Genomic DNA, 12,595 nt, shown 5'->3' with positions numbered 1-12,595 from the left:
AAAAAGAAAAAGAAAGATGGAAAGAAAGCAAAGAAAGAGAAAGAAAAAAGAAAAGAGGACAGAGAAAAAAGAAGAGAAAAAGGAGAGAGAGAAGACAGAAAGAACGAAGAGAAAAAGGGAAAGAAAAAAGAAGAGAAGAGAAAAAGAAGAGAGAGAGAAAAGAAGAAAGAGGGGAGAGAAAAAAATATGAGAGAGAAAAACAGAAGAGGAAAAGGAGAGAGAAAGAAAGAGAAAAAAAGGAAAAAGATAGGGACCTACCAAATTCATGGCAGAACATTTAATCTTGCAGGTTCCCCCGCGTGCCCCTGCAAAACCTGCAGTTTTAAACTTTACCCCCTTTTTAAATCCCTGTTGCTAATTGGCCGAGGGCCCCAGCAGCTCCACTGCGTGCTGCTGACCAGCAGAGCGGCAAAATCGGTGCCATGTTTAAAACCGTGGTATTTGCTTCCCTGATGATTCATGAGGGAAACCCCTGCAGTTGCTGGGGGGAACGAGGGAGGTTGTTACATCGTTTTATCCCAGTTTAGCAAGCAACCCCAGGCTGGCAGAAGAGGCAGGGGGAAGCGACAGGGCTGGGCTCTGCCGTGGACATCGCGAGTCAGAAGGTGGAAGGGGTTGGGACAGGGGGGCTCATGCTGTGCCTTGCTCGGCAGCTGGTCCCAGGGGTGGGCAGGGGCAGCAACAGCCAGAGTGCACATGGCTCTGCCTGCCGGCTGCGTTGCTTCCAGAGCGCCCAAAGAAAGCAAAGAAAGAGAAAGAAAAAAGAAAAGAGGACAGAGAAAAAAGAAGAGAAAAAGGAGAGAGAGAAGACAGAAAGAACGAAGAGAAAAAGGGAAAGAAAAAAGAAGAGAAGAGAAAAAGAAGAGAGAGAGAAAAGAAGAAAGAGGGGAGAGAAAAAAATATGAGAGAGAAAAACAGAAGAGGAAAAGGAGAGAGAAAGAAAGAGAAAAAAAGGAAAAAGATAGGGACCTACCAAATTCATGGCAGAACATTTAATCTTGCAGGTTCCCCCGCGTGCCCCTGCAAAACCTGCAGTTTTAAACTTTACCCCCTTTTTAAATCCCTGTTGCTAATTGGCCGAGGGCCCCAGCAGCTCCACTGCGTGCTGCTGACCAGCAGAGCGGCAAAATCGGTGCCATGTTTAAAACCGTGGTATTTGCTTCCCTGATGATTCATGAGGGAAACCCCTGCAGTTGCTGGGGGGAACGAGGGAGGTTGTTACATCGTTTTATCCCAGTTTAGCAAGCAACCCCAGGCTGGCAGAAGAGGCAGGGGGAAGCGACAGGGCTGGGCTCTGCCGTGGACATCGCGAGTCAGAAGGTGGAAGGGGTTGGGACAGGGGGGCTCATGCTGTGCCTTGCTCGGCAGCTGGTCCCAGGGGTGGGCAGGGGCAGCAACAGCCAGAGTGCACATGGCTCTGCCTGCCGGCTGCGTTGCTTCCAGAGCGCCCAAGCCACGATGCTACGCCCCCCGGCAGGCAGGCTGCCAGCCGCCCCAGCACTTCTGGCATGGAAACCTAGCAGAGTTAATGCCGGTGGAATTTGCCACCATGGCCAGTGGGCTCCAAAAAGGGAGGCATCCCCTACCCCAAGCAGTGCAGGCTCCCAACCTCAGAGGGCTCCAGGTCTCCCACACCCACCCACACACAAGCTCCCCTGCTACAAGCGCCAGCTCCCCAAGGCAAGTAGCTCTCCCCCCCTGCCAGCCCACCCTGCTTACACTCCACAGGAACTGTATCTTGTTGTCAATTCATTGGGGAAGTGAAAACCATGGTTTTTAACATGGCGCCTTTTTTGCCTCTTCACATGTCAGCAGCAAGCAGTGGGGCTGTCGGGCCCCTCAGTCAATCAGTGGTGGGAAGACAAAAATGGAGCCGAGTTTAAAACTGCAGTTTTTGCCTCCCTGCCCATCAGGAGCAAGCTGCAAGCACAGCCCCTCCATTAATCAGTGGCGGGGTGGGGTGCACGTGGTGGAACCCACAAGATTAAAGGTGTTACCACACACACCACTTCTGCCATGAATTTGGTAGGTCCCTAGAAAAGGAGAAAGAGCGGGGAAGGGAAAGGGGAGGAAGAAACTCCGAGGACCGGCTGCCCCCCACCCCCAGCAATACAGGCATGCGGGCAAGCAGTGTGGGCACTGGGTACACAAGCTAGTGCCCACCATTGCCAGTTTCTCTCCCCCTCCCCGCCCCCCCAAGTGTCGCAGCAGGCACCGAGGGCAGAGTCAGGAGTATACAGGCTACCCCCGGCCCCGTGTCTGAGTTTGTGATTGAAACCAAATGTCGAGGTCTGAAGGTTTTTTTGACCCACTTCACCTCTTTTTAAAGGTTCGTAGATTTGGTTTGGGCTTGAAAGCTTGAAAGTTTGTTTAGCTGGGGTTACATACCCATGCTTTAATAAATAAAGCTTTTCTAGCTAACAGAAAGCCTGTCTCATCTATTATGGGTGAGCAAACTCAAAAGCTACATAGACGTAAGTGAATCCCTCCCCATCTCTACATTTAACCTGCCTTCCAATCCTGCAATGATTTAACCACATGCTATGATTCATGTGATTAGTGGCATGTGTAAAGTTAGGCATTTACTTAGGTGTCTTGCTTTTGGCTGTTAAGGCCAATGTTGTAGTCATAATGCCAAGACTTGCTTATAGCGACCCCCAAAATTGGGTGGGATAGCTAAGTGCCACCATCACTATAATTACTTCAGACCCATTTCTCATTTTATTCGTCTAGTGGAGTTTTTAGCTTTGACTCCTTTTTCAACAGTCTTTCCTTAACATACACAAACCCAATACTATTAAAGTTCATGCTGGAACTTTTAGACACACCACATAGGGGAAAAAGGAAAAATAACAAGACATCCTTAGTCTGAAGCAACTAAGTTTAATTTGTGGAAACTTCCTTACCCCAGGATGAATAATTATAGAAAAGAACTCATATTTATACCAGTTATTTTTTAACAAGGTGCATAGAGCAGGTAAGCATAATTCATGCTATAAAATACCTCTAATGCCTTCATATACACTCCAACATCAAGTTTCAGACCATCGGTTTCTTTATAATAGCGTCTGGAAATGAAAGTGATAAAGTTGCAATGAAATAAAAATGTTGGCAATTGAACATAAAGAAACTATATTTTATTATTTCTGTGCCTATATAGATGTCCATATGGCTGTAACAAAAGTTAAGTCATCAGAAATTCTAGACCCTTAATTTAACACATGGACATTAAGAACAGACTCTGTGAAATGATGCTGTGCACTGCTATTGGAAAGATCTAACCAGACTGCAGATCAAATGCAGATCTAACATACAGGACACATTTTCACTGAATTTGGCCCCAGGTTTCTGCTTCTAAACTGGTGACCACTGAACACCCTCACAAAGGATGACAGCTGAAATAGTATAACAACAACTACCTCTTGCATAAATAGAACCCAAATATTATTTCAAGGGTAACCTTCCACGTTCCTTCCCCCTTAGCCAGAAAATAACTATTATATCTAGATGCAAGCTATTTGACTGTACTAACAAAATACTGAATGGTTCAAAGTAACACAACCAGTTTTTAAAAGGCTTTTTTGGACGTTTTTCTTATAAATTCATTAGGGGACAAAAGACCAAAATATTTTTCTTATAAATTCATAAGGAGATGAAAGACCAAAATATTAGGACTGACTTAAACAATTATACAGAAATTACCACTCATGAGCACATCAGCTGATTTATTATAAATGTTTAGCCTGTCTGCTCCTACCATGTAGCAAATTAAGTTACATTGTGGCACCTTAACACTTTAATTAAGGGGCAAGCTGCCCAGGTTTAACTTCACTTAGTGTGGCATAGGAGTATACAGATGAAACAGTTGCAGTGAATTTAGGTGAACCACAGTAAATTCTTTCACCCCTTTAAATGGGTATAACTGTTTGTCCATCAACACTTTCTGCCTAGTTTGTTTAATTTAAAACTAAGATTTTCTGAAATCAGCATTTCAAGTAATACAGAAGATGATTTTAAGATGTAAAGAGTAATTACATGCGATGTTGCACTGGTTCCTCCTCCCAATAAAAAGTTTTGACATTAAATTTTAATACGCGGATCTATTGAGACTATTCTTTAAAAAGAAAAGGACACACAACTAATATACATCCAGGAGATACAGAATGATCACAATCATTTAACACAGCCATTATTAAAGGAAATTTATATTTATTTGTATATCAGAGTCACTAATAAATTGCTAGCAGAGAACTAGAAATAGTGAGTATTGGTTAATGCTGTTCTTGGTTATTCTGTTAATGGACAAATTAGTCCATAATATTGTTCCAATAGTTAGCTCAACACACACAGAGGCATTTTTCAAAACTTCTTGTTGAAAAAAGCAGGGTAGTTTTCTCAGGTTTTTCATGCCTACACTAACATCCTTTGAAAGTGTTCCTTCTAACCACCTGGGGTCCTTTTCTGCTGCATATGTATTTGTATTTCCACACAACTTCATGCCATCTCACACAGACTATAAAAAATTAATATTCACTGTAATAAAGGCACAAGATCATAGCTTTTTTTATTGACAAGGTACATGAGAAATGGGAGGAGAAAACTTACATATGTGTGTTGTTTTTAGAAATTATTTAGATACTCTCCTACAGTAGAGAAGACCATGTACATGGCTGTTTATTGAGGAGTACAGTGTGCTCAGTGGATACTTTCTTTTATTGCTAACACCTGATGGGAGCATTAATGAACATATCTCAGGACAGGAGCCATATTAAAATGCACTAATTGCTCATATTTCAGTGGTTTTCTGTAATTTCTTACATTACCATTCCTTAACTTCTGAAACCAAACATCAAGGACAGGAAGAATGTTATTCAACTAATTCAATTAAATTAATTCTGTTTGTTTAAACCAGCAGTGGACATGACTTCAAACAGTTATGCCTAGTTGGCTTGGTTTAAAATTACATTTTTCTGACATTGGCATCAAATGCAAGACAGAGGACAATTTTAATGTGCTCTGCCCAGGTGTCAGTTATTAGCTTGCATGGTTCTCTAGAGCAGCAAGGCTGGGTCACCTCCCAAACACACAGAGCAGTTTTGATTAGCAGGGGCCAGTTTGTAGCATGTTTCAACCATGCAATATTAGAATAGTTCCAAGCGGGTGCTCCCAAATTCTCAGCCATGACGGAAAGCTTTTACAGTGAGACTGCTATCCAGAAACTCTCTTCTGACCTCAGGACCTATTGTTAAATGAATTTCTGTTCCTCATTTTACATCTCTAAATACATAAATGGTTAGCACCAAACATTCTGTCACGTTTGTTTTGTGCCTGAAAATCTAACGCCTATTGCAAAATAATCCCATTGTTCTTCATTTATCAGTTGGACTGCACACTGCAGGAGATACGCGAGAGAGATTGTGCCATTTCAGCCCCTCTTCTAATTAACAACAAACACTTCATATAAGTATTGTTATTATTATTACTTAATGCTATTCATAGAATCATAGAAAGTTAGGGTTGGAAGGGACTTCAGGAGGTCATCTAGTCCAACCCCCTGCTCAAAGCAGGACCATCCCCAACTAGATCATCCCAGCCAGGGCTTTGTGGAGTCAGGTCTTAAAAGCCTCCAAGAATGGGAATTCCACCACCTCTCTAGGTAACCTGTTCCAGGGTTTTACTACCTTCCTAGTGAGAAAGTTTTTTCTAACATCCAACCTAAACCTCCCTTGGTGCAACTAGAGACCATTGCTCCTTGTTTTGCCATCTGCCACCACTGAGAACAGTCCAGCTCCATCCTCTTTGGAACCCCTCTTCAGGTAGTTGAAGGCTGCTATCAAATCCCCCAGCAGTCTTCTCTTCTGCAGACTAAATAAGTCCAGTTCCATCAGCCTCTCTCAGAAGTCATGTGCCCCAGTCCCTGAACCATTTTCACTGCTCTCTGCTAGACTCTGTCCACATCCTTTCTCTAGCAGGGGAAGCAAAACTGGACACAGCACTCCGGATGTGGCCTCACCAGTGCAGAACAGAGGGGAATAATTACTCTCGATCTGTTGGCAATGCTCCTACTAATGCAGCTCAGTATGCCATTAGCCTTCCTGGCAACAAGGGCATACTGTTGACTCATATTCAGCTTACTGTCCGCTGTAACCTCCAGGTCCTTTTCTGCAGAGCTGCTGCTTAGTACGGCTGTGCGAAGCTTCAGTCGCTGATTCAATTTGGAGGAGATTCAGCGGCCAAATCTCTCAATCTGAATCAAATCGGGAGACCCATTAAAAGCTCCAAATTCAATCTGAAGCTTCTCAATCGATTCGGAAATTTGGAGAGATTTGGAGATTAGGATCGGCCGGGGAGAGACAGGCACAGCTGGGTGGCTGCAGGTTCTTCTGTGGCTCCTCTGGCTGTACCTGTCTCTCCCCGGGTGGGGGGAGCCGCGGGAGAAGCCCCCATGGCTGCCGTGCCCGGCCCCATCCCCCACCCCAGAATCTCAGCAATAATAATAATAAAAAAAAGCCACACACTTACCGGCTTCGGCAGCGGCGATTGGGGGCCTCTGGGGACTCATGCGGCAGTGGGGGGCATCAGGGATTCTCCCCCCCACCTGGCACCCACACAGCAGCTGCCCCATGGCGCAGGTGCAGCGCAGCTCAGCAGGGTGCCACGCACTTTTTTTTAAGGGCTGGGAGGCTGGGGCCAGGTGGGGGATGGGGCTGGGCAGGACAGCCATGGGGACTTTTCCTGCAGCTCCCCTTACCCAGGGAGATGCAGGTACAGCTGAAGCAGCCACGGGAGAGCCTGCAGTTGCCTGGCTGTGCCTGCCTATCCCTGGCCAATCCGAATCTCTGAATCAGCGCCAAATCAGCACCGAATCTCCAATTCCGATTCAGCCAAATTGAATGGGAACAGTGATTTGAATCACCGAATCTAATCACTGCCCTCTAAATTGGCTGAATCTGAACCAAATGCTTCCCTATTCGCATGGGCCTGCTTAGCCAGTTGGTCCCAAGCCTGTAGTGGTACATGGGATTGTTCCATCCTAAGTCCAGGACTTTGCACTTGTCCTCGTGGAAGCTCATGAGATTTCTTTTGGCCCAATCTTTCAATTTGTCTAGGTCACTCTGAATCCTAGCCCTACCTTCCAGCGTATCTACTACACCCCCAGTTGATGTCATCCACAAACTTGCTTAAGGTGGAATCCACCCCATCTTCCAGATTGTTAATGATGATATTAAATAAAACCCTTCAATTATGGGGTACAATTAAGTCCTGAGCAATTTCAGGGCACAAATGGATGTATGTTATCTTTGCAAAAACACTAAGATTGAGGATATGTGTTGTGAACCAATTTCTGGACATGCTGAAGTCCAGTGAGACATTTCTACAGAAAAAGAAAAAACTGTGTGGTTATGAACTAGTTAAATGGAAGCCAGGATGAAACTGTAAAGCAGTCAAAGATGACATTTCTCTCACAGAAGTGGAATAGCGACAAAACTGATCTCAAATGGTGTTCCAAAGAGATGCAGAATATGCAGACTGCAACTGCAAGTTGCCAGTGTACTCTATGATCGCAACAGGGTGCTCCAACTTTTCAAATGATGTGACAACTAGAATTGGAGTCAAATCTCAAATTTTATACATTAGTGAAACTCTCAACTTCACTAAATTTGGATCAATGAGATACAAATCACACCCACACTTTGTGTGATTCAGACTGAAAGAAAACTAGATGCCAGCACTGACAATCCAACCAAAATAGTAGCTGAGGGGAAAACCCTCCACTGATATAAATTGTTTTAGACCCATTTACTTTAATTAGCCAGTGCCAGCCTACATCAGCTGAAAACAGAACCTAAACCTAGTCCCAGTCTGATTATTCAGAATTTTCCCTTTGCATTAATGGGAGAGGAGACAGGCCGAGAGGCGGAGATGAATCATGATGTAACATGGAATTGTCATGAATCTGATCAAGAAATTATACTTTTGCTTTTCCACTGTTTATTGTTGTTATTTTCAATACTATAAAAAAAAATCCAACATGGAATAAATAGAACAACTCCGTAAATAATAAAAACCTGGGCCCTTGTCAGAGTATGAAGAGAATTCCAATTAAAGTTTACTATCCAGTAAGAAAAATCAGATCTCTCTGTTAAAAATAGTTAGCCCAGAAGTTATTTTTAAAAGCCCTTACTTGTTTTCAAACTGCAAATGATTAATTTTATTGTATTAACAGCACAAGCAAATTGCAAGTCATCATAACTACATATCCAGTACAAATATTAATACCAAGACAAAATCACCAACTATGCCTCTTTTTGTTTTTTCTAAAAAACAACAACACTTGGTACCCTGAAACTCAATATTATTTAGTGCCTTTATATTGATTTATTAAAATAGAAATTCACATTAGTACCAGTCTTTAAAGCTTTTCTGATCAGGCCAAAGACAGGTCCCTATATGGCAGAAAAAAATTTAGGATGAGCAGTCAGATAAGATTTTATGCCTTATCCTTCTGCCATTTTCGATTATTCAGCACAGCCTCTCTTTAAAATGACCACTTGACCTTTGCTAGAACAGCCATTAACCTTCTATAGTCTAGCGTAAACAGCTTAATTTTCTGACAGTGGCATGACAGAAGAAATTACAAAGCCAATTCCCACTCTCAGCCCAAAACAGATGCTAAATGTAAATCACTCCATTTTCTGGAGGAGGGCATTCTGCTTCAGTGACTCTGACACTCTTGCTTTCTAGAGAATGAACTAAAATTTTAGCAGAAATCATCCTTTTTGTTTCAAGGTGTGTTTTTTAATTTATTTTAATTACTCTAATTCTACATGTGAATGGTAAAAGCAGCTCATTGCTGCTTTTTACATGGTGCTTTTCTCTAGACAAAAAGTTGTATCATTTCTCTTTTCAGCGCATTAAAACTTATCTGTCAGGCTGACTAGTTTAGAAAGGACCACAGAATTCATGCTTGTATTATCAGAGTCTTGATTGTATAAAATAGGCTCAAAGTGAAATCTCAACGCACTGAATTGGAACAGATTTTATTTTATAAGAAAGCCTTTGAAAAAAATAATGGTTTGCTTTTTAAGATGACATAAATAATAAATATACATAGGATTTAGAAGCTTTAATGTTCTAACTTTGCTGATCTCTAATGTAGCATTATTCCATTTTGACCTTTAAAGGATAATATTATTTGACACAAACAGCTTATTTTACGTAAATAAATCTTGTTGGCTCAGAACTTTCCTCTTTATTCTTCTCACGGAAAAAAGTGTAGGAAATTTTGCACGTATTAGAGAACCAGAGCACATGTGTCATGTGTGCCAACACAATGGATTTCAACTGCTCCTTCTAGCTGATAAGCTCTACTCCAGTGGATCAATAATCCACAAGCTAAGAAGGTTTCTCATGGCCATTATGGTCTGAAAAAAGTTGTCGCTACAGTCTCAGGCCAATAATGCACTTTTTTTTTAATCTATACATTGCACAACAGATAAGAACAGCTTCTTTCAGACCATTTGCTAGGTCACTACTGAGATTTAATGTTAAAAACTTAGAAATAGTAATAATGAATCAACATTATGAAGTGTTTTACATTCCATATTGGATTTCCCTACCCACCTTAAAAAAAGGGAAAAAGGAGGATTTAAGGAATTACAGCCCAGTCAGTCTAACTTGAATACCTGGAAAAACACTGGAGTACATCATCAAACAATCCACTTGTAAACACCTAAAGGTTAACATAGTGATAAGTACCAGTCAACATGGATTCGTCAAGATGAAGTCATGCTTAATCAACTTGATTTCCTTTCTATGGGCTTTGCAGATGGGGGTGAAGCAGTTGATATGATAACCCTCAACTTTAGTGAGACTTTTCACACTGTCTCCCATAACACTTTCATCGCTAAACTACGGAAATACGGTCTGGATGAAGCTACACTAAAGTAGGTGCATAGCTAGTTGGATAATCATACTCAAAGAGTACTCATCAATCATACAGACCCCCGCTACATGTGCATATAAAGGCGCAACGGGATCTAATGCATAATTCACACAATCATGCCTCCTGCCATACCACACACACATGGCAGGAGGCATGATTGTCGGATCATGTATTAGATTCCATTGCGCCTTATTGCCAGCGCAGGGGAAGCCTGATCCTAGGTTCCCCCTGCACTGACAAAAAGCAAGGTCCCATGACTGGGAGCCCCACACACCCCAATTGAGGGGCTACCAGTTGTGGGGGTGCCGACACCCCACCCAGGGCTGAACGGTCGCCACTGCAGCAATCTCCCTGCCTCAGGGTTGTGGGAAACCCTTGGGTCGGAGGGTCACCGCAGGGAGATCTCCCTGCCTTGGAGGTGTGGGAAACCCCAGGGGCCAGAGGATCACCACAATCCTCTGGCCCCAGGGGTTTCCCAGTACCGCCAGGGCAGGGGTAACATGAGATCCCTGGACCCTAGGGATCACAGCTGCCATGATCCCTAGGGCTTGGGGGTGTGTGAAATCCCAGGACTATGTCACAGTCCCTGGGGCTGAGAGGTTTTACACTGAGTATGATGCACCCCAGCGGCTGGGAGCCCCATCAGCTAACAGGACTCCTAGCTGCAGAGGAGACCCTGCTACATGTGCAAATTCATGTTGGATAGCAAGCAGCTACAAAGTCAGCACACATTTCTGAGGTCTAACTTCATAGCTGCTTGGAGCCTTTTGTCATGTGATAGCTACTTTTCAGAAGTAACTAGCTTCTAGGTAACTGAACAATTAACCAGTTAATTGCACAATACTTGTAATGTGCAGGGGGGGGCCATGCTATCAGACCGGAAGGATGTATCAAGTTGGGCTCTCAAGGAGTTAGTCTGGGTTCAGTATTTTTCAATACGTTCATCAACAGTCTGGAGGAAAAAAACTATGTGTATTCTTAAATGTGTGTACGATACCTAACTAGAGGGTAAGCAGACACTTTAGAAAATAGGGTTGGAATTCAAAATGATTTTTTTAAACTAGAAAAATTATCTAAATTAAATAGGATGATATTCAATTAAACTAAGTACAAAATACTCAGGACAATTAAATGTCCAATGCAAAACGGGGAACAACTGCTAAGGACAGAATACTACTGAAAAGGGCCTGGGGAATATAGCGGATCGCAGCCTGAATATGAATCAACAATGTAATGTTTTGGCAACACCCCCACAAAAACCAATAGCATAGTGGGATGTATTAACAGGAGTACTGTATGCAAGCAAAGGGAAGTGATTCTTTCATTTCATTCAATACTGATGAGATCTCAGCTAAAGTACTGTGTTCAGTTTTGGACAGTGCATTTCAAGAAAGGCATGGATGTACTGAAAAGAGTCCACTGAAGAGCAACAACAGTGATTACAGGACCAGAAAAAATGTGTCATATAAAGAAAGGGTAGATGAACTGGGTCTATGTAGTTTAAAGATAAGACAGTGACTTGATAACACTTAAAATACAAAGAACAGTTATTTTAAAGAGGATGGTAATCAATTGTGCTCTGGGTTCCCAAAGTAAGGACAAATAACAAGCTTACATTGAAAAATGGGAGACTGAGGTTGGATACTACAAACAGCTTTCTCCCTATGAAGCACTGGAATAAACTACCTAGAGAAGTTACTGAATATCCATCCTTGGAAGTTTTCATTTTTTGTCTAGGATGGTCTGGACACGACTGATTGATATCCTTTCGAGCATTTCCAGCCCTATTCTTCTATGATAGTAACTGAAGAGCTCACAGAGATCTAGCATGCTCAGTGGCTACTTCCAAGGGGAAGCAGAGGTAGAAAGCTTATTTTGAGCTTCAGCCAAGGGTACCCTGTGCTGGCGAGACTACCAAGTTATAATATCCTTGGGAAAGACATGGGAGAATTCACACTGAGCATGCTCAATTCATAATCCAGCATTTTAATTGGGAGTGAACTCTACCGTGTTTGACTGATAAGCAAATGACTTCTCCCTGGCTGCCACTAGACTGTTGTTTAGGTGCCATACGTCATCTCCCAAAATTAAAGGTAAAGCTGTGAAGTCTGATATTGTAAGACTCATCATGAATAAGTAAATCTGGGCCTCTGAAATCTTTCAGGATATAACAAAACTTAGATTTATAACAAAACTTACAGCACTATAGCAGCTGTACCCTGCCCTACTTCACACCTAGGACTATATTTAACAATCTACTTGCTATAACAAGCAACTGGTTCTGGTTTCTAACCTCCAACAGTCCGAGTCTCAAGCTACTTTAGTGAAACCAATTTCTTTTCTCCATGGTTCTCACAGCTCAGACTGGCACCCAAACAAGATAAAGGGAATCTTCTAAGCCAGGGGTCAGCAACTTATGGCTCACTGGCCACATCCAACCCACAGAGCCTTTTGTTCCAGCCTGCAGACATGGGGCCTTGGTGCCATTTGGCTCCCTTGGGCTTCAGCAGCAGTGGGTGGGGCTTCAGCAAGTGCTGGCACAGGGCAAAGCAGCAGCGGTGAGTGCAGGAAAAGGTGGCAGCAGCAGGTACTTCCCCCATGCTAGTGGTGGGTGCCTTCCCCAGGCTGGGCACTGGAAAAGCACCCACT

General features: G+C 42.9%; 1 protein-coding gene across 1 annotated transcript in view; it reads right to left on the bottom strand.

The window, feature by feature from the left end:
* LHPP (phospholysine phosphohistidine inorganic pyrophosphate phosphatase) overlaps positions 1-12,595 on the bottom strand; it is a gene marked incomplete at its 5' end in the record, with an annotated part of 167,094 nt that overhangs the window by 127,068 nt on the left and 27,431 nt on the right. Inside the window, one exon of the mRNA XM_006031603.2 lies at positions 3,005-3,068. Within this exon, the coding sequence (XP_006031665.1) occupies positions 3,005-3,068 (64 nt within the window). The remainder of the gene's footprint in view (positions 1-3,004; positions 3,069-12,595) is intronic.

Source organism: Alligator sinensis, unplaced genomic scaffold (genome assembly GCF_000455745.1).
Source record: "Alligator sinensis unplaced genomic scaffold, ASM45574v1 scaffold232_1, whole genome shotgun sequence".
Classification (NCBI taxonomy): domain Eukaryota; kingdom Metazoa; phylum Chordata; order Crocodylia; family Alligatoridae; genus Alligator; species Alligator sinensis.
The sequence above is the reverse complement of the archived record's forward strand: the minus strand, read 5'-3'. Positions and strand labels throughout refer to the sequence as shown.